This window comes from Pseudomassariella vexata, assembly GCF_002105095.1.
Source record: "Pseudomassariella vexata strain CBS 129021 chromosome Unknown BCR38scaffold_15, whole genome shotgun sequence".
NCBI classification, from domain to species: Eukaryota; Fungi; Ascomycota; class Sordariomycetes; order Amphisphaeriales; family Pseudomassariaceae; genus Pseudomassariella; species Pseudomassariella vexata.
Genome location: NW_024467970.1, coordinates 767414 through 788671, shown reverse-complemented (window position 1 = coordinate 788671; position 21258 = coordinate 767414). Strand labels below are relative to the sequence as shown.

General features: G+C 51.0%; 5 protein-coding genes across 5 annotated transcripts; 3 read left to right on the top strand and 2 right to left on the bottom strand.

Moving 5' to 3' along the window:
* Positions 1-1104, bottom strand: BCR38DRAFT_413217 (Alpha/Beta hydrolase protein; the record flags this gene model as incomplete). Its single annotated transcript, XM_040858808.1, has 4 exons — positions 1-61; positions 115-919; positions 976-1045; positions 1102-1104. The coding sequence occupies 4 exons, from the start codon at positions 1102-1104 to the stop codon at positions 1-3; spliced, it is 939 nt and encodes a 312-aa protein (XP_040711710.1).
* Positions 1105-4974: 3870 nt separating this feature from the next.
* Positions 4975-7614, top strand: BCR38DRAFT_446937 (FAD binding domain-containing protein). The gene is made up of 5 exons (XM_040861124.1): positions 4975-5728; positions 5789-6679; positions 6735-6900; positions 6954-7070; positions 7130-7614. The coding sequence occupies exons 1-5, from the start codon at positions 5207-5209 to the stop codon at positions 7222-7224; spliced, it is 1791 nt and encodes a 596-aa protein (XP_040711709.1). The 5' UTR covers positions 4975-5206; the 3' UTR covers positions 7225-7614.
* Positions 7615-11859: 4245 nt separating this feature from the next.
* BCR38DRAFT_71707 (S-adenosyl-L-methionine-dependent methyltransferase) lies at positions 11860-13610 on the top strand. The gene is made up of 9 exons (XM_040865582.1): positions 11860-12133; positions 12186-12268; positions 12333-12355; positions 12416-12434; positions 12492-12590; positions 12638-12658; positions 12723-12783; positions 12839-13390; positions 13449-13610. Exons 1-9 carry the CDS (start codon positions 12030-12032, stop codon positions 13474-13476), a joined length of 990 nt encoding a protein of 329 aa, XP_040711708.1. The 5' UTR covers positions 11860-12029; the 3' UTR covers positions 13477-13610.
* Positions 13611-16247: 2637 nt separating this feature from the next.
* Positions 16248-18054, bottom strand: BCR38DRAFT_446919 (uncharacterized protein). The gene has a single exon (XM_040861123.1). The coding sequence runs from the start codon at positions 17924-17926 to the stop codon at positions 16571-16573; it is 1356 nt and encodes a 451-aa protein (XP_040711707.1). The 5' UTR covers positions 17927-18054; the 3' UTR covers positions 16248-16570.
* Positions 18055-18216: 162 nt separating this feature from the next.
* Positions 18217-21244, top strand: BCR38DRAFT_71665 (uncharacterized protein). Its single transcript, XM_040865581.1, has 2 exons — positions 18217-18398; positions 18461-21244. Exon 2 carries the CDS (start codon positions 18517-18519, stop codon positions 21127-21129), a length of 2613 nt encoding a protein of 870 aa, XP_040711706.1. The 5' UTR covers positions 18217-18398; positions 18461-18516; the 3' UTR covers positions 21130-21244.
* The last annotated feature ends 14 nt before the right edge of the window (positions 21245-21258 follow it).

The following is a 21258-nucleotide window of genomic DNA, read 5'->3' as shown; positions in this document are numbered from 1 at the left end:
TTAATGCCCTGGTCTCTCAGCACCTCCTGCTCCCCTACCGTAACGTACAAGTTGGTAACCACTGTCCCCAATCTGTCTAGCCAGGACTCATCAACATCCAGAATCAAAGCCCACCCCTGCCCCTGTCGTCTCTCCAGTTCCCATGGCCCCTCCGACAACAGTTGCCGGGGAAGGTCAACGGCAATAACAGGGGGCAGCATATCGATATTTTTGTTGATTCGATGCGACGGCGTATCGGTATCATGGCTCACAAAGGGCGAAACCAAAAACACACCACGCAGGGGCTCGACCAAGTTCACCGGCGGAGTCGTCGGATGGGGCGTCATCAAATGCCCCAGCAATTGCGTTGCCAGGTTTCCACCCGCAGAATCTCCTCCAATGATGATGTCGCCCGGTTTGATCCCCAACCGTAGCATTTCATTGAATGCGGTGGTGGCTTGAATAAGCTGGTGTGGATATCTCGCCGCCGGGATGAGTGTATACTCCAACACGCAAACTGCAACTTCGACGCCCACCTCCTGGCCGGCCACGACGTACGCCTGCCAGCACCACTCCACATGTCCCTGAAGAAGAGGCGTGATGTAACCACCGCCATGGAAGAAAAGAACGAATTTGGTGGCTTTTTTGCGGTCTCCGATCCACATCATGGAGCCGCCGCAGGACGTCAGGGGGTGGACATCGTAGTGCACGCGGTGAAGGATGAATGCGTCGTTTGATTTACCTGCTCTTTGAAGCTTCCTCTTGACCCACTTTGCATATGTTTGCGCTGATGGAGCTACGAGGTTCTGCAACTGGCGCGGCGAGAATCCACCAAGGAAGACGCGGTTGGCGGCACATGTCACGTAGTAGCGGAGGGAAATTCCTCGCTGCCAGGCGAGGAAGAGACAGCGCGTTATGTTGAGCCCAAGTTGGGGAGGTACTATTGTGAATATTTAGCGATGATCGAGCTGAGATAGTTAAGAGGCGGCGGCGTACCCATGAAAACCAGTAGCAGCACCATTCCCAATGTCTCAAGAATTGAGAGGCGCGGTTTTGTCCCGTACATCTGTTTGTAAAAACCAGCTTTGAGATGACAGTTGAATTTAACCTGCTCCAACTAACCATTATGTGCCATGTACTCTCATTAAAGAATCTGGTGTTGGAACTGAATCCCTAGTTTACTACTTATAACACCTTGATTTATCCACTCCGAGGTGTTGACCGGATTAATCAGAGAAAAAAAGCATGCGTACGAAAAAATCTTCCTGATTAGGACAGTCCGGACATGTACATGAAGTAAAATAAAGAATAAGCACCATAGACTATCGGCATAAAAATGTCCGTTCTTGTTTCACGATCACAGGAATGGAACCGGATTGTAACCGACCCGAGGTTCGTCGCCATCGCTATAATGGGAGTAGTAGTCCACGTGGAATCAACCACAATTGCCATTATTCGGACGAGTCCGTGCAATTTATCAATATACTATGTATGGCATGAAAATTACTTCATAGATTGTGTCTATTTATGATCTTGCACGTATATACTCGAGATTTGATTGCGCCAACAGTAGGGAGCATCGCCATCATTGCCACACGCGAAGGTTTCATCGTTTCATCACAGACGTCCTTGCCAGCAGAAGTCGGCAAAAATTATTCAACCCCTACATCCCCAAGCTGCTCGCATTGGTCGTCACCTTCGACACGCACTTCCTGTATAGTTCTCAGGATCTGACCGCAACCAAGTCTATACCTTCCAGACCATGGCCTATCTCCTCCTTGCAACCAGCATGGTACTGTCAGCCAATGACTGCCACAACAAATAATATGCCAACTGGGGCCAGCCTGAGATCAAGAAATCATTGTCGTGACCTGAGGCAGTAACGGCATCGGTGCCTTCGTCTGGCTGTCAAATTCAGAGAAGGCATCCAGAATGATTGCTTCGACTTGTCAGGGAAGAACCAGGAAAAGGGGGTAAGACTCTGAAGGGAGGCAGAAGGTCCATTCCAAAACAGGTCGATTGCAGAGGGTGTACTTTTAGATGGGACAGAGCATCGAACCAATTCTAATTTCCCGATGGACCGAAACGCATGTTGAATGCCAAATCACACGGCCAGCAGAATAGGTACTGCACATGGTGACGTTGGGTTCAATAAGAAAATGCTTGCTACACCCTTGGCTCCATACACGGTTGTATTCAATGTGGAAAGTAGTAGCCAAAACACGTTACCGTGATTTAGCCTCCTTATAATGCCCCGTTTCCACTCAACTCTGAAATTTCTTGTTGTCCACGGTCTATCCTAGCTCCTGAGATTATAACCGGACTCACTGAAATTATACGATTACATTTGGTCAAATCTGCTTCCAAATGCGAACATGATGCTACTTTTGTCATATTCTTGATTTCACTTTGTCAAATTAGCCATGCTGGAGATGCTGAGTCTGAAAGGTACACAACTCGCCCCCTCTATTTTGACTTGGTAATGGAATATCCCAATTTGGGTTCTCTACTGGATATAGAGGTTGGGAACCCTCCTCAAAGTCTTCGAACGATATCAATCACCTGGTATACTACAAGCACTATAACCGTTGTCCCATATCCGTGTGCATTAGTGTCTCAGACCCAAGAACTTTGCACGTTCGGTTCTTGTGAGTCGTGATCTTTGATGTTGGATTGGACTACCAATCAATTGCAGTAAGTTAGTATGGAACTATACAGTACCCTGGGACAGCGATACGGGCTATCTGTGTCAACTCGGTGTGTTTGGGAATGTAACAGGCAACGGTGAGCTTGCTTTCACCTAATTAAGCGAAAACCCTGAAGGGCCAGAGATTACCCCATTCGCTAGCTCAGGGGCCTCGATCCCATCCGCGACACTAGCGAATTACAGCGGTACACCATTACACAGCATTGCCAGCAGTGCACCGACCAGCACCAAACAAGCGTCTGCGGACGCATTGAAGACATGGAGGAACGTTACCGCAAACCAAGAGTCAGTCTCATATTGGACTGCCATCGAGGGCCACACTCGGCATCGGCCTAGGAGTGCCACTCAGTGTATAAATGGCGCGTAGTGCAGTGTGACAAAATAACGAACGGGTGTAGATCCTAGTCCAGGCTGTACCAGTGTAAGACGAGTCAGTCTCGGCAAGAGAAGATAACAAATCGATGACATGACAGATGAAAGGCATCGACGGAAGGTCCGGGTCATTCTGATCGGGGCCACCAAGAGGAATGATCGTTTCCTCCTATCTGCAAACTATCACAGTCAAGTCCACACAGAAAATTCTGCCTCATTACGTCACCAACGCTCCCGGATGTGTTCCGGTGCCACCGCCCCTGAGGTCATGTTAGTGGCCAGGATCGTTCCGCCCAACTACACTGAGCGTATCCTGCTACTCCCATCCCACGTTTCACTACTCAAGAGCGGCTTGGACAAACCAGGCCGGGATCAGCCGATCTAAAGTCGTGCTTGAACATTTTACCACCGAGATTCATCTTGTGCGCTGTCCCAGGAGTCGCGTGCCCTTCCTCAACATCGAGCTACGGACTTAACTTGACCGTGTGGCCAACAGATAAGATCTCTCCGGCAAGATGTCCTTCAGTGTTGAGAAGTGCGAGTGGATCGAGTCGCTGGGTAGATGGAGTCAGCACGTTCTTCATTACAAGACAGACAACGTGTACATCCACCAGTCGCGATTCCTATTCGCAAGATCAGAGCAGTTGATGCAGCCGCGTGAGACTAACGTCCCCGGCTCGATGCAGGTATTCCGCTTCTTGGTATTTGCCACCACCGAGACCGATCTGCGCGGTTTTGACAGCACCGCGATGTATAGGTAGAGAAGTATCACGAAATACTGATGCCTGATTTCGAGGTCAGGTGCAAGCGGCGCATTTTCGACTCGGTGTACCTGAAGAGCCGAATGGAACTTTGATCAACTCCCCCGCTCTGGATATTATGCCGGAAGGCATTTGACCCAAGGAGGGGGTCATTGAGGCATATTTCATTGTCTTGGCGAATGTGCGTTGGTGGAGGCGAGGCATACAATTGCTCCGTGTTGAGCGGATTCCCAATTTCTTCATTTTCCTTGGTAAGTCACGCGTGACCCCTCTTGAGATGACTTGAGACACCTCACTTTGCTTCAAACCCCAACGCCGCCACCGGATGCACAGTGAACCCAGTTCTGCATATTCTCAAGCCATTCTCGACAGCAAGGCGAGCATCGCAGACCTCGAGCGCCAAGCCGAAGAAAACCACGTCGAGTGTATCCAGTGCGGCCCGCAAAGGACAGTCGGTTCTCTCCATGTCAGAGCTCGTACGTGAAGGAAGTTGCAGGCGGTCGCACATGCGCTATCACTGGTCACAGGCTCACTATTGGTACCGTAGCCTGTTCCCCGTCTGGAGTCTGGAGTGACTGGAATCTGACAGGTGCGAAGTCGAGCTTCGGTTAAACTATGTGGTTCAATCTGAGCCCAGCTTGGTCGCTATTGATAACTCGTAACTAAGCAAGAGCGTATCGACCAGCACCTCCATCAGAGAAGCGAAGAAACCAGAGGAATCGTGGCAAGGTTGCAATTAAATTCATCGCTTCCGTCAAACCTCCAGTAACGTAAACCCACGAACACGGAACTACCGAACCCCGCGAAGGGCCTGCTTTGGTTTCAGGCCGGCCTACAACCTCGATGAAGTGGATGCTTTGCGTCGCTGGGGACACGAAGAAGTCTACCTGCAAGAGCTTTCAAGAGCTTCCGCCCAATCTGGTGCCCGCGTGCAGATTCGAGTAGTTACCCTGGCCCAAAGCATCCCCCGTCTGTCCGAAGTTGCGGACGGAAAACAAACGCACCCCAAGTTTCGCAGCACTGTGCCCGGCACCCGTGTAAGTCATTGCCGATGAGCCAATCATAATGCTCGGAGGGTTTCTGCCCCTCCAGTTCTGAGGAGGTCAGGTTGATTCCAGTGCCCCGCTCTTCTACCGTGTTCGTGAGCCGGGGTAAGTAGACTTTCGTCGTTCCCTGCTGTTTATCTTTGTGGACGCCGCCGTGTGGCAACCTTAGCGTGGTCATGTGGCCGACTGGGTTTATTGGGTGTCGTCATATGCCGGGTGTATCTCCGCGATCAACATCCGGGCCAGTCGTGGCTTTCGGCTGTTGACGAAGCATCTTCAGAAGCGACCCTGAGCCCCGCAATTTCCGTTGCTCGATCACTCACTTTCACGCAGTGGCTAGGATGACGCAACAGGTTGATGTTCTAATCTGTGGTGGTGGGTCGGCCGGCCTGTGTGCGGCGTTGTGGCTTGCTCGGTGCGGAATCGACTTCAAGATCTTGGAGCGGCGGCCGGGGCCTCTCAAAATGGGGCAGGCCGACGGGGTACAGTGCCGCACCGTCGAGATGTTTGAGAGCTTTGGCATTTCCGACGAATTGCTCAAGGAGGCCTACCACGTTCTGGAGCTGTCGTTCTGGTCTTCAGATGACACAGGGGCTATCAAGCGAAACCACTATGCGCCAGATTTGGAGCCGGGCTTGAGTCACCAGCCTCATGTCATTCTGAATCAGGCACGGATGAATGCCATCATCACGGATGAGATGCGCCGCTCGTCTTCGTCAGGGCAGGCGAATATTTTGTACGGGTATGATGTGCGCACGGTCCTTGTTGACAGTGCCGTGTCTGGGGACCCTGAAGCATATCCTGTCACTGTCAACGCTACGAAGGATGAATTTCAGCAGATATTTAAAGCGAAGTATGCTCTGGTAAGTGGACTTCCGGCGGACTCGAAGAGACCATCCGACAGTGGCTAATACATGATACAGGGTTGTGACGGAGCGCACAGCCTCGTTCGGAAATCACTAGGATTCAAAATGATTGGCGACAGCACCGATGCCGTCTGGGGTGTCATGGACGTTTACCCACGGACGAATTTCCCAGATATCCGAAAGAAAGCGCTGTTGAACTCTGCCGAGGGTAATTTGATGATCATCCCGCGCGAGGGTGACAGCTTGGTTCGATTTTATATCGAGTTGGGCCAGGTTGACCCGAAAAAGATTTCGCTAGAGGATCTGCAGCTAAGGGCCCGTCTCATATTCAAACCATACACTATGCACATCGTTGAGACCTGCTGGTGGTCTGCGTATGCCATTGGCCAGCGTCGTGCTGACTACTTCACCAAGGATCATCGCGTCTTCTTGACGGGAGACGCCTGCCACACGCACTCTCCCAAGGCGGGACAGGGGATGAATGTCAGTCTCCAGGACGGGTACAACATTGGCTGGAAATTGGCCGCGGTTCTTCATGGTCTGGCCGTGCCAGAGTTGTTGGAGACCTACGTCTCTGAGCGGCAGAAGACTGCCAAAGAGCTGATAGATTTCGATCGTCATTTTCCCAAACTCTTCTCCACGTCATATCGACGAGAGCACGGCATCACGCCCGAACATTTTCGAGAGCAGTTTGTGAAAGCCGGCCGGTACACCGCGGGACAGGCCATCAAATATGACGACTCCATGATAGTGTCTGCGAGTACGAGTGATCACAGTCTTGCCGAGAAACTGACGGTAGGAATGCGGTTTCCAAGTGCGCAGGTAGTGAGGTTCTGTGATGCCCGGGCCTTGCAGTTGGTCAGAGCCTTGCCGGCGACCTCCCAATGGCACATCGTGGTTTTTGCCGGAGATATTCGCCAGGGTACTATATCCACACGGCTGGAACGGGTAATGCGTGGTTTGCAACGTCGAATTTTGCATATTACTACTGACCACTTAATAGCTCTCCAAGGGATTGGATACAATCATCCAAGACTTCACACCATGCAATTCTGATCCAGACAGCGTGATTAATCCTATTCTCGTCATATCAGCGAAACGCACGGAGGTTCAGCAAGAGCAGATACCACACGTCTTCACACCCTTGACGGGCAAGTGGAAAATGACATGTAAGCGCTTCTGGGGGCTGTGGTCGAACGTGGCTGCTTAACCTGGTGCCCAGGTCTCTTCAAGGTTTTCGTCGACGACGAGAGTTATAATTCTGGCCATGGGTATGCGTACGAGGCCTACGGAGTGAGCCCAAGCCGCGGTGCGTTGGTGATAGTGCGCCCAGATCACTGTGAGTGCTTTCCTGTCTTATTAGATCTGAGCTGCTCAAGAAGCTGAGACGCCTAATAGACATTGCCAAGGTATGTTCACTGGAAGACATCGAGGGTGTTCGGCTACTTTTTAAGGGATTCTTGCGTCAGCATAGTCATCACGAAACGGCGTGATATGCCACGACAGGTCAAATCTAGACCTTGAAGAGAATGAGCCAGCGAGGGGAGTTTCCCATGGGCCATGATAGATCTTCCTATAGACTCTAGGTTTCCTCGACAAACAGCAAGAGTACGGATTTGAGATTTATGCTGGATACCATCGTAGCTATGCGGCAACTTATTGTAGCTCAATTCTCCCACCTTGAGACCGCAACTGTTGAGACATCGGTATCGGCATCAGTGGACGCGACGTGGGCGGAAGTTGATCCGAATCGGCTTAAGCTTGTGACTTTGGAGCCAGCCCGTGCGTGCGGCAGCTGTGCCTCCACGTGGGTTGCTCCTTAGAGTCAACGTACTGTGCCTGTCATCCGATGTATGCTATGACCACTTTAGTAAATGCGACTCCAAGCTTCAAAATAGTGTTTCCAAGGTTATCAATAAGCCACTGCCAACCAAGTCCACAACGCAGCTTCCAAGCCCCGTGAGCATTGACGACGTCATAAAATCTTACTGGAAAGGTCTTATCACGTCCAAGCACGTTTATGGCTCGGGTAAATTTTTGTGAAAAAAGCTTGTAAGACTTCTTGTAAAATCAAATCTAGATGCGATGGCAGAAAACTTGTTTGCTCATCTTGCAACCGCCGCTCACTTGGCCTGGAGCAGTGTCTCTATAAAGTCATAAATTTACGGACTGCGAGAAATGATGTGTACATCCCATTTTCGCCTGCCATGTGTCGACTGAATTGGGATTGTCGACCTTTGGTAGATATAGACGCTCCATGATCGCATCCGCCAGCCGCCGGAGGAGACTTTGGCATATCACCGCATTAATATCTATCCCGTCATCTCCAGGTTTCCAGGTTCACATGGCACCAGAACACATCAAGTGGCAAACCCCCGGTAAAAGCAAGCCTCGCATTCCCTTGGCTTACTTGGAGGTTCCGCGAGTGGGTGAAGACATAGGGCGAGTCCGGGCCAGCTCGCCAGCCCACTCCATCCGTTCCGAAGCCACGGGCACAAACTGGCGCCCTTGATGGTCCTTCTTACACGTTCAATCGTGGTTCAGGTGACACCTCTCTCTTCCGCCTTGCGGACTCGCCAATCACCTCGTGCAGAGCTATTTTAAGAGGGTATACCACCTTCACCCTCTCTTCCACCGCCCTGCCTTCGACCAAGCCTGCCGCAGTCTGTAAGAGTCGCGCCCCCAAAACGACAAGACGTCATTGGACTGGGAAGTTCACTGAGGGCAGCGCCTAATAGTATCGAATTCCACTATGGTCTCAATGTAATTTTCATCCATTATTGCCGCTTCTCGGGTCTCTCCCCGGCTGACCAGATCGCGGCCTCCCGAACCTTCTTCCTCCATTCCAAGAGTTTGAAAAACCTGGAATTGCTAGAAGAGAACAGCATAGTCGTGGTACAAACCTTGGGCATCTTACTATTGTTTCTCCAGAGCAAACCCCTTCTCAGTCAGTGCTGGAACGCCGCCGGTATCGTCTGCCGCATCGCTCATGGATTGGGCTTGCACACCTGGTCCGGGGGAGTAGCAACGATCCTGCTGCAGAGCGAAGTACGGAAAACGTGGTATGGATGTGTGGTGATGGATATGTATGGATGCCCCACTCTAGTCCCTGAATGATTCCCGACCTTCAGTCGTCCTTGCTCAACACATACGAAGAATGCTCCACCATTTCCCTGAAGTTCTCACCCGCACGGTCATTCTAACAGTTTAATACAGGCTTGCGAGCGTGACATGCGGCCGGCCCACAAGGATAACGCATCTGTCGACGTTACCTTTACCCCCTTTGGTGACCTCGGTAGAAGCACAGTGACCCTATTGTGCTCCTCCACATCGGGAGTACCTTGCTGTGCAAGATTTCGGAAGAGATTCTTTCGAAGTCTAGGAGCATTGGGTCAACATATCTAGCAACTCTTCCTTTTCAGACCTCAGACTGGACTGCTAAAGTTTGGATAAGACCGCTGATCTTAATGCGCAGCTGTCCACCCACGGGGGAATGGTCACCCGTTCTTGGAAGACGAGGGGATATCGACCAAATAGTACTGCGAATTGCGAATACATCTTGGCCATGCGGAAGATTGTGCGGCATATAGGGTAAACCAACAATGAAGGTGGCACAAGATTTCTGGCTCGTCGCTGACTATGACTATGACCAGGGTTCTTTACCTACAGGTTATGCTAAATCGCCCAAGCTTGACTCAGTTTTTCGATCAAGGAGAACGCCCTTTCTAACGCTGGGGGCTCCGCCAACGACTTCAGACTAAGCGCTCTAGCATCGAACAACGGGCTTTGCTCTGCTTGTGTCGGCGAAGCTATGCTTAGCAGCAGGCATGGGCCTACCTTACTTGGACCAAGAGACACATCAAACCGCGTCGACGGGAGCATGGTGGTGGGAGGATTGTGTGAGACAACCAACCATGGGCAGGCTGCATGAATTAACATGGCTTCAGATTCGTGTAGTGCCGGCCTTGTCCTGGTCGTCTACCGCCTATGCCCATCATTGATGAGTATCCTTGATCAGTCGAGGCTTCAAGAGCCTGGGGGTACTGTCAAGAAATTCCGGGGAAGTTGGCATCTTTCAGCGTTTCCGCGCAGAATTCCCTCAAGCTGCTTCAGGGGACCCACAAAACATCGCCTCTGGACAAGCTGGTGGGTTCACACGCAAACGTTACACCACAATAGTGTACTAAATTGGCAAAGCTGGACACGCAGGCAGCCAAGAGCCAGATGGTAGACCCGGCGCTTAACCATTTTGCCTATCAACCAGGCGCTGAGATGATTATTGACTTCGGCCTGAACTATACCTAGGAGCCCTATGGGTTCGGCATTGGGTTCGGCGGTCTGGACCAGAGAGGCGCACCTCATTTTTCAACCAGGACCAGCCATTGGAGATGATGTCAGCCGAGCAGTAAGTGGCTAAGATCTCGGACACAGTGCCAAATGAGTGCTACCGATGAACGATCGCCCTACCAACGACATCGGATTTCGCAGGGGATAATAATTAACATATCTGACCCATCGCACAACCAGACCTTGCTTGAGGCTTGGTCGCATACAGTACGCAATGGGGAATGTCGTGCGACAAGAAGCAGCCTTGGCTCAACCTTGGGCTCTCGCTACCAAATAACCCGTCAACGTTGTGACGGAGGCACGGTTTGGGGCTCGGATGGTGCGAATAAACGCCAGCTGCGTGTTGGTTCGCAGTGCTGTGTCAGTACCGTACGGTTGGTTTTTTGGGTCGGGTGCATTACCCAGACCATGGCGGGTAGTCAGTCAGCCGGGTGATAGATTACCGAAAGGCAGCGGGCACAAACGTCACGCTGCTGCGATTGTCTCGAGGAGGTGGAACCTTGTCGTGCCCGTATTCAGAGCCAGATGCGACTCACATCGCGTATGGTCGAGAAGAAAGGAGGTAAGGAGATGATGTTGCCGAGGCGCTAGGCCTGACTAAGCGAAAATACACAGTAAGCGATTAAGAATGTTCGAAAGTTAAGCATGTCTACTGCGAGACATCCGACCGTTGGAAAAATTGGTTACACGGTAGCGCACCCCTCTCCCGTTAACGCGCTACCGATAGCGTCGGTCGATTATACCCACAATGCGCATGCGGGGCCGCACCAAACATGCGAGTCTGAACCAACACAATGTATTTCTCGGTAACGGATCTGGCAAGGATGAGAATGAAATGAATAATTCAATTGCATCGTCAGATCGCGACGGGACGACTTGCCGTTTGGATGCATCTGGACTCCACTCGAACACCGGCTTCAAGTCTTGACTTGACGGACCCCTGAAAGAAGAAATACATGTGCATATCCGCACTGACATGAAAACCTTCGCAGTGACGGAAGAAGTACAGATGATGAAATCCTTGGCCGTCTCAGTCTAGAAGAGTCCATGAACTGCCATGAAACAACTTCCGAGGAGGAAGATCGTTGACGGAGTGACGATCTGAAAGGTTACACGACGTCTCCCGCCCAACATTCCAATGTTGAAACGACATTTGCATCTAGATTGCTGCTGCTATTTCGGCTTCAGGCAAACAGGAATAAGGTTTCGACACAAGCTGGCTGTTTGCGGGGACGGACGCTGCAGCCCACTTTTGAGGAACCCCCAACGGACGTGATACGACAATCGACGAAGTTTCTCTCACGCGGTGAGATTCGGGGAGCGGTGAGAAGCGGTGGGATGATTGCAATTAGAGACAGACCTGATTCGCATCTTCACAGCAATGGGATTGTCCTTGAATCTATAATTGTTCGTCAGACCCGCATGCTCACAAGGGGGTTTCCTTACGATCTTTTCTCTGTCCAAGGAGTACCTGCTCGTGTCCTTCCGATTGATATCGGGATACATTTGCCGGTGCGTCCGGCCCGATGTGCAACTTGTCCACTTTCCTCCCCCACACTAGGCCAAACGAGGCCGCCGGCAAGCTCGGATTTGTTTTCGGATCCCCAATAAGCAACTGTTGGCGCGGGCAGACAAGCATCAGCATCAGGTCCAAAAATGGCATGTAAGTACTCCGTAGACAGCGGCTTTGTCGTCATGCACAAGCGCTATGGATGCGGCCCAGCCGCCATCGCAGGTTAATCCCTGACACCCATCCTTCAGGAGACATGGATCGTTAGGGAACATCGCTGTATCGGGTTGTGGGGGTTCTGGAGCCTGCGACCTAGACTTTTCCTTCTTAAACTAGACCAGACCCTTACGCAGGTACTTCATATAGCTTTGAACTACCCGTTGGATTACATACTTTATTGTATCTGCATACGGCTTTTGAGGAAGTTGTTGCACGTTGCGAATGGCCCATCACGGCGGCTCAGATCCCGACGGGGGACAAGACGAAGATATGGAGGGCGGCGATGAGGGCTTCCGCCCGGATAGCGCTGTAGATATTGCTATTTCGTAAGTCACTATCGGTAGCAATCGTTATGGTATGCTAGTTAACTCGCTCTAGGTATGGGACTGGGTCTGTCGACCCTGCCGTCTACGAGTTTATTGAAGAAAATGGTCGGACTTACCACTCGTATAAGGCTGGCCGTATGTAGATGATTCTTACCCGGATAGTTCGAGTTCTGTCGTTGACGTTGGCGTTGTGCTTAAGGTTACCTTTTACCTAACGACGAAGTACGCAATCGCCCCTGGCTTTAGATGAGGATTCCTTCTAATGCAGGCATGATATCGTAGCGGGAATATGAGCGAGAAGGTACTTTCTTCCTGGTGTTGCCCCATTTCCTGTATCAAGAGCTAAACCTATGTGCAGCACTCGAACACCAATTATTCCTACTTGCCATGGACAACGAATATTATTTCTCTCCAGTGGGCGAACTTCACAATGTGTTAGACGTTGGCACTGGAACAGGTATATACGGTTCTCCTGTTAGATTGGTCCACTGCTGACTACCCAAGGTCTGTGGGCAATCGAGATGGGTATGTGCTCTTTCAGGCACAGAATATTGACATGCGAAATAACGTACTTACTCGATTACCTTAGCTGAATTACACCCGTCAGCTCATGTCATCGGCACGGACTTGAGTCCGATACAACCAGATTTGTACACACATGACGACGAGCAGAACACAAAACCAGTCTGAACTAACCCTAAACAGTGTCCCCGTGAACTGCCACTTTGAAATCGACGACGCCGAAGACCAATGGGTCTACCCGCAAAAGTTCGACCTCATCCACTTCCGCTCCTGTGCCTACAACTTCCTACACCCCCAATCCGTGATCCACTCCGCGGCCGATGCCCTGTCCCTCAACGGCTGGGTCGAAGTCCAAGACTACATGTTCCCCCTGCGCTGCGATGACGGCAGCTGGGACGGCACCGCGTTGCAGCGGTGGAGTCACCTTATCTCACAGAGCCTGCTGCGCGCCGGAAGGCCCTTTTACTCGGAGCATTGGGGCGCTATGTTCCGGGCCGCGGGCTTGGTGGATGTCAGGGAGGAGCGCTTCTTCTGGCCGCTTAATGCGTGGCCAAAGGGCGAGGAAAATAAGGATATTGGGCGGATTTGCACGATCAACACGCAGGAGAGTCTTGAGTCGGTGGGGATGGCGATTTTGACGAGGTATGGGGGTATGCCGTTGGACGAAGTAATGAGGTTGACCGAGGAGGCGAAGTGTGTGGTGAGTGATATTAGATGTCATGTGTATCTTCCGGTGTAGGTGGTCCTTTCATCTCTATGTTTTGGGTTCGTTACGTGCTAACTAGGGGTCAAGCACCGTGGTCATGGGCCGGCGGGCGTAGGATAGTTTTCCGGCATGCTTCAGTGGCGGAATGCCAACAAGCCATCGGGTGCAATGTTCATGGTACTTCGTAACTTCGGTCTACAGGACGTAGCGCACGGTATGGGGACTATGCATCAGTATTAGCACCTATGACAATGAAACGAATTAACTGTCATAAGTTGTAAATGATATAAGCTTTGCGTGGTTTTGGGTCACTATTTCTCCGCTCCAGATTCGGCCTATGCCGCACGGAGTCTGGAGTTATTGTCTATTAGAGTTCACGAAGTATGCGCCTGGTTGGGGCATATCGAACTTTGTGCGTCCCATGGTTGCCAACACAGAGAATTCGAGTGGATTTGAAATGGATCCCAGCTTATCTGTCTGTGACAACAAATACTTTTACTGCGGCGAACATTTTGCATAGTATCATTTTTGAATCGTCAATAAACGAACGCGAAATTCGTGCTTTGCTGAGATTACCCGCGGCAGACCAGTAAGAGAGGAATGAGGAGAGGAAACTCAAGTGCACTGGCTCAGCGAATGTCGAGATGGCGACGACGCGGCAACATTGGGCAACCACAAGATGACCGGAACTACTTCGGGGGCTCAGTTAATCGAATGCACAGGGTTATCGATACCAAGACGTTCGGCTTCCTTGTAGAAGCCGATGAGAAATGATTCACGGTACACTCTGGGGCTTTTACGTTCCTGTGTCGCTACTTCGTTCCCTTGATGGAAGGCGAAATGCACGAGGTCCAAAGTAGATACTCGGGAAGACACCGAAGTCGGCACATTTAAATTCCTCACCGAGTTCGCATACTACGGCTACTTTTGCGTCCCCAAACCAGTCCAATCCGGTCTCTGGTCGCACCTCCCAGCAGCATTGGCCCCGACTGGTCCAGCGACCTAGCGGCCTCCGGAAATGGGGCAAAGGTGTGTGATACACATAAAAAGTCCTTGAACGTGCGGATTTATGAATTAATCGGCTAGGAGGGAAATTCGAGTGCTACGTTGCCAACGACTCCATCCTGAGTTTCATTGGCTGTTGAATCACACTCCCGGTTTCTCGACTGGTGTTTTGAGCAAGATCACGATGCGATTCTCATCTCATAAGCCAGCGAACTTGCATATCGCTCCTGCGCAGTGATCGAAGCATTGTTAGGCACCTTTAGGTATTTAGGGGAACCTCTGAAGGGACTTTTCTTGGATAACTGGGGTTGGTTTATCAGGTCGAGAGGTATTACCCTAACAATGGAGTAAATTTGGATAGCTACGTTTTGTTCGTCGATGGTTATACCACTAGTAATTATTGGGCGATGGTATGAGAAAAGGCACACGTTGATTGTATCAGTCGATGAAATTCATCAACAGTACGATACCTTAAGAGGCGACCGTAGACCGGGAGGGCAACATAAGGGAGCGAGCAAGACGGAGATGTGCACATCTAGGCGCTAGTTGGGCAACTAGTACATCCAAGAACATATGAAGTTACATTATTTAAACTTATCACGACACCAATGCCTCATAAACGTGTAATTGCAGTTAAGAATTGCCAGTATCTATGGCATTACCGTTCGGACGTAAGTTAGTTGTGCTTGATCATGACACCAGCAACGTATCCGTGGAGCTACCTGCAGATTCTGTTCCGGTCATAAAATATACCCTACCTCCTGATGGAGGCTATAAGGGAGGAGCTATCCTAAGTCTTGCCAAAGTAGCGAATGAGACAGAAAGTCAATGCAAGTGAGCTTACCGTTCTCCTCTGCAGGAATGTTTGCCTATCTACTGCAGTCACTGCCCACATTCATACTGCTCTCAACAGGCTTGCTAAACCTTCCCTCCAGAATGCCAGCCGAGAATTCCCCGTTGTAAACCAGCACCTTGCTGAATCGGGGCGGTGACAAACTCCTACATGACGCAGGCTGCGAATGACATCAAGAATTTTCGCAAAGAACCATCTGTTGTTGTGCTGTGGAATGCATAGTCATAGGTCCAAGAACACTCCAGCTGACCCCTTCTTGAACTCTCAGTTCGCCAACGTCCGGTGGGCTTGTGGAGGGCAAGCTTCTGCAGATATTCGATGCAGTATCGGTCGCCTAGAATATACAGCTTGCCGTGGACGAAAACTGCGCAAAGTGTCGCTTCCTTCGACGACGCCTTGAAATCGGCTCCGGAGGACGGGTATGGAGCGCTGGTGAAGTTATCTAGAGCAGCGTGTATGCTCAGAGGTGTGTTCGTGTTGTATAAATTAAAATCTTCTTGCAGGGTCTTCGCGGTTTTTCATCTATCCTAGCCGAGTCCACTTCTGTTCCCCTTAAACTGTATTTTCACGGGGGTGACAACCTTGGAAGTTTTTGGCCCATCACCAACTGTGGATATTGGGGGCTCTCCCGTCTTGCCTGCTTGTGCTGACTCGGACTTGGCATATTAACCTGTGTAGCCGAAGTGAGTGAATCAAACAAACGTTCTGACGTCGGTTTCCTCCCACAATACTTGACTGTATTGCGCTTCGAGCATTTCACCGTGAATGAGGTTTCAAAATAAGGAGACAGTTTTGTGATAGCAACAGGATGAATGGAGTATTCTCTCTTCTCGACCCCAACTAGGAACTTGAAGGACTTCGAAGTCAAGATGCTGGCAAATTCGGAACTAATTAGCAATATGTCTGGTTTGGACGTGAGCCCACAGTGCCATACCTGTCCCATTGATTGAGGACGGAGCCCGCGCCCGACAACTTTCTTCACTGTCGATATCGTCATATCAGCCTCGAGGCGCTGCCTCTTAGATGGTGGCATTTGGATCGGGAAGTTGTCCTCGGATCTTTTGATTTTTTAAAACAAGGCAAGGGGAAAAATAGAGAAGGAATATTGTATTGGTTCTCGCCCTATCCTCTTGACTTTGTCGTGCGTTTTGTCGTAGGTGGGTGGATGAGAACGCCAGAGTACCTTAGGTGCCTATGCGAACCTCTTGGCTGGCTCAAGAGAGTACTGCACTCTGAAAGTATTGAATATTCTGAAGTGGCTTCGCTGTATGGACCAGTAGTGTTCTCAAGGGATTTGGGTATCATCATTACGGCTAGCTATCAAACATTCGTTTGCAACTGTAGGATTTCATCATATCTTACTCACTTGCGCTTCGCGCCTGGCTTCCCCCTTTTCCCACCGGGCGTCTTCTTTCTCCCACCTCGCATCTTCTTGCGACCACCTAGTATCCTCCTTCTCCCACCTTGCCTCTTCCTTGGACTCCACGATGAATATCCTCCGCAACTCGAAGAGAACCTCGATCGAGATCAGGATGATAATGACCCATTCGAGCTTGATGCCATGACTTTCGCTGGTCATCTCCCGATAAATCGAGACGAGCTCGTGGGCGTAATCAATCTTCCGGTTCAACACTCCGATTCGAGACCTTACGTCCAAAACGTTCCCCACTCGCTCGTAGTACTCCTCAAGTCTCGCCTCTTTATCCCAGAATGCGTCTGGTAACGAGTCGGTCAATTCCGAGTAGTGGTTGAGCTGGGACCTCAAGGAGCACAACTCTCCCGTCTTTTTCATGATCAACCGCCTGTCTAGCACCACACCTGAGCCGCCAGCTAAAGAGTTGGCCATGGTTCTTGACTCGGACAGGAAGTCGTTCATGTTGTTCTCCAACACAGCCAATTTCGGACTCCTAGCTAACCCACTCGAGAAGGCAATCTTCGCCAGAGTTGTCTCGGCTTTATTGCCGTTCGTAACTTCAGTTTTGGTACCCAGGATGACATCTTCACCCTTCATGTAGCTCGTGTCTCGTGTCTCGTCTTCGGCGTACACCAAATCTTCCAGCTCCAGACGATCAACGTGCGGGAACTCAGCAGCCCGTATAAGCTGTTTCGAGGCTATATTTATGACGGTGTCTATCGGCATAGACCAGGCCACTACCGTTCCCGAGTTGAAGACGAATATATCACCGTTGTTGATTCCTCTGGCATGTATTACGGCGGCTGGATCGAAATCGGTTCCGTCTGGATCTATATCGAAACCGTGGAACCGCAGGATTTCTTCTACCTTATCCATGTCAAAGGACTGTGCTACACACACCGCTTTGATGCTGTGCTGGTAGTCTATCTCGCCCTCCTCCACGATTTCTGCTTCCTGCTTCTTCGCTGCGGCGGCGCTGCGCTTCGACTTCTTCGTCATGGAAGCATGACGCAGATTCTTGGACGCGGATGATCTGGCCGGTTTGCGCTTAGCAGTTGGTGGCTTTGAATCCTGTTGCTGATTCTGCGCAGCTTCGCGAATGCTCTCGGAAGCCACAATTTGGTCATCCTTTGTATTGCTTGCCAATAGCTGGTTCGATGTGAAGAAGTTGCGCCGCCGGGGCAGGGAAGCGAAGGTGCTTTGGTGGAAGTACCGCTTAGGCCGGAGTGCAGATGCGCCAAAGTGAAAGCCTCGCCTTGTAGGTGTGGCGAGCTTTTGCATAGAGCGGCGCATTATTAGCAGCTATGCGCCATTCCAGGCTTGTTGAACGGATAATTCGTTAGGAGAAAGGAATTGCTCCTAAACCTTCCTTCATCAGCTTGGATTCAGTAGATCAGTGGTAGGAGTTCTAAGAAAAAAACATAGATGTCGGGAGAATATTTGTTTGAGCCGATTCGAAGCGATTGACCACTGGCATTGAGAGCGGGAGCTCTTATCGCTATCGCTGCGGATTGCGTGGGGGGGAAAACTGCCGAAGTACAGACCCCCAACTAGGATGTTGAGTGTTCTAAACTTTGTCTGCACAGGCGTGAATTCTGTGCTGCTTGTCTACTGCGCCTGTCACGATCGTTCAACGTTGATGAACTGCACCGATTTCCGCGCAGCTGCCATTATGCTCTCAGATGGAGAGTTTCAATGTTATATTTCCAGACTCTACGAGATTGTCCAGGCCCGCTCTCCCTGAACATCAGAGCTAAAGAGAACTGCAAGTACCTAGCTTCCTCACTTGGCCTCGTCGGATGAATACTAATGCGCTGCTTCGTTCAGTTGACGCACCAGACCAATGACCGGTCCATGTTGTCCTTGACACCGAACCCTCCACGATGACGGCACCATTATCGAGGCTTGCCAAACCCCTAGGCTCGTTATGGACAACCAAGGCTAGCCTCTCGCAAACCCTTTCGCATGTAACGGGCACTGCTCGACGTCGGTTCCCACGCCAGTCTGAATCACCTACACGAATCCTGGCTTTACGAACACAACGCAAACACCCGGTGGCGAGGTCACGTTACGGGGCCATGTTTCGACGGGTGGCAAGGCAGATGAATGAACGGCTTCCTGTCTTGACGCTGCAAAAGCTTCTGAAACTGGAAGACCTTCAGGATGAGAAGGGTCTCGCCGCAATACTGGAACAAGTCGACCCGAATATTTGGAAAGATCGGCTCAACAGCCTCGCAACGAGAGGCTGGTCCGAGGAGCACATTGACCACTGGGTCTGGATTCTGTCGGCAGAAGATGCGGATGCTCGCGTGAGACGCTTTGTTTTCACTGACACTCCACAGCCGGTCTTCTTGCTCATGGTTCTTCTGCAAAACAGCCACTCCTTCCGGTCCTTCGAGTCTCTTAAACTGGTACTGGATTACGTCAACAAGTTCTACTGCAGCCGGGAACGCCCAATCCATGACCTAAGATTGGCGCTCATGCCGTTAACCTTCCTAAGGCTTCTGCGCCGGCTTGTTGGGCATGTTTACAGGATTTGGCCACGGGCCATTGTCCGGTTGGCACAGCTTGCCAAGGACTATATTCAAACCATCCCTCGGCTTGCAGGTGATTATCGAGTCAAAAACGGTAAGGCCTACCGTGATCGCTGTCTCGTCTTCAATTACGCATTGGTGTCATTCAGCCGACCGTCTTACATCGAGCCGCTTTTGCAGAGGGATTTCAACTGGCGGGCACAGAGACTGCTGCTCTCCATGTCCGACGGTTTGGAATCACCGCTTGTCATTGATAAAGCGAGTTACCGGTCGATTCGGAAGGTCATGATTGGCTTGCGCAAATCTCAAGCAGAAAGAGAAGTGGCCATGAGATATGCGAAAACGTGGCCCCCTTATCGACAGGACTTCGATGGACATGATGTTAAGAGAACTCCTGAGGGGGACCAAACACGAAGTGTCAAAGCCGGCGTTCTCATGCAGGAAGCTGGCTATGAGGAAGATGAATACGATAAAGCTCTAGGGGCCCTTGGCGGGTCGACGACGGAGTCGCCAACAATCCAGACCCGAAGCCTCCCCCCAAAGGAGTGGATTGGAGACAAAGAGTCTAACAACTTTTATACACTGTGGGCATCCAAAGTACGCGCAACCCGGAACGCCCGGGAAGCCTGGAAAGCATTCACCTCCTTTTCAGACGTCGAGCCTACAGCTCAGGTGTACGCCGAAATTCTCATGAAACTGAGAGCCCGAGCCGCTACTCCATCTATACATTTGCTGCCTGGTGATGCCAGAGAAAACCTGCCCATACACGACGCCAACTACAGTGAATATGAGCTTGCCAGGCTTTCTCCACCCACTCGGGATGAACTATACAGCCACATGCTGGAGCAAGGCATTCGACCCAATGGCACCTGCCTGACACAGCTCGTTTCACACGCTTCATCTGTGGAAGAGGGACTACACTACCTCTCGGATAGTCCCATCAATTCCACTTCTGTGACACATTTAAGCTTGTTCAAGGTGCCAGCGTTGGAGCATCTACACAAGATTCCTCTGATGGCATTCAACAGCTATATACAGCTCCTCTGTCGGCTCCAACCAGACCGTCGGGGAGCGGAAAGGCTAGGAACGGAGGAGCTCTACCGCATTCGGCATGCAATCCGGCTGGTCAGCATGCGTCTTCGTCCCGATACGACCGAAGGCGCTACGTTCAGGCCTCCTTGGCAGAATATTGCACGAGCATTGGCAAGACCGTATGTCGCCGTCATTAACGGGGCGCAGATCGACAACGACATCGTAGCGTTGAAGATGTTTTTGCATTGTTACGCAGCTGCGCAGAAATGCCATGGTATAGATGGCGAGTTGTTCATATATTTGTGCCGCACGGTCCAAAAATTGGTCCTTTCCTATCTTGAACTATGCAACTCGCCGATTGAAGCCGACTTGCAATCACCGGCAATGAGCGACACGAGGCTTCGTGCGGTACTCGACGAAGCCCAAGGTGTCATGAGGACCACGTTCTCGAAGATGACCATGGTGCCCGTCGAATCTGGTGGTGAGTCCCTTCTCCCCAGCTGTGGGCACGTTATTACGCCGATTCAGCTCCATATGTACATGCGTGCCATGGCTCTGGTGGACGACGTGACGGGCATGGTAAATCTGATGGACTGGATATTTCGAAACAAAGATGTCATTGCTCGTGAAGCACAGCTCCGGGGGAACCGTGGCCACGCTATGATGGCGAAGACGCTTTGCGCATTCGAAGCGTTCGCCGGGCCGAAATTGGATATGGACAAGCGCGTTGAGCTGGATGCGCGGATGAATGACATCACGGAAGTTGACCCGTCTTGGAGGTGGCCAACGGCAGAGGAAATTGAGGACTACATCGATTTGGACCAGCGGGGAGGATCACAGAGACTTCACCAAAAGATCATTGCCCAGTGGTGGCAGCAAGATGCCGGTAGAAAAGAATCCGGACAGGAACAGAGGACGGCGGCCGGGTAAAGCATAGAGCAATGTTGTACATTACATGAAGATACCCGGGTTACAACCACATTAGACGAGTGAAACAACTTACCGATTCAAGATCGAAATATCGTCAGCGCTGGGAACGGGGAACATGATTGTGTGAAT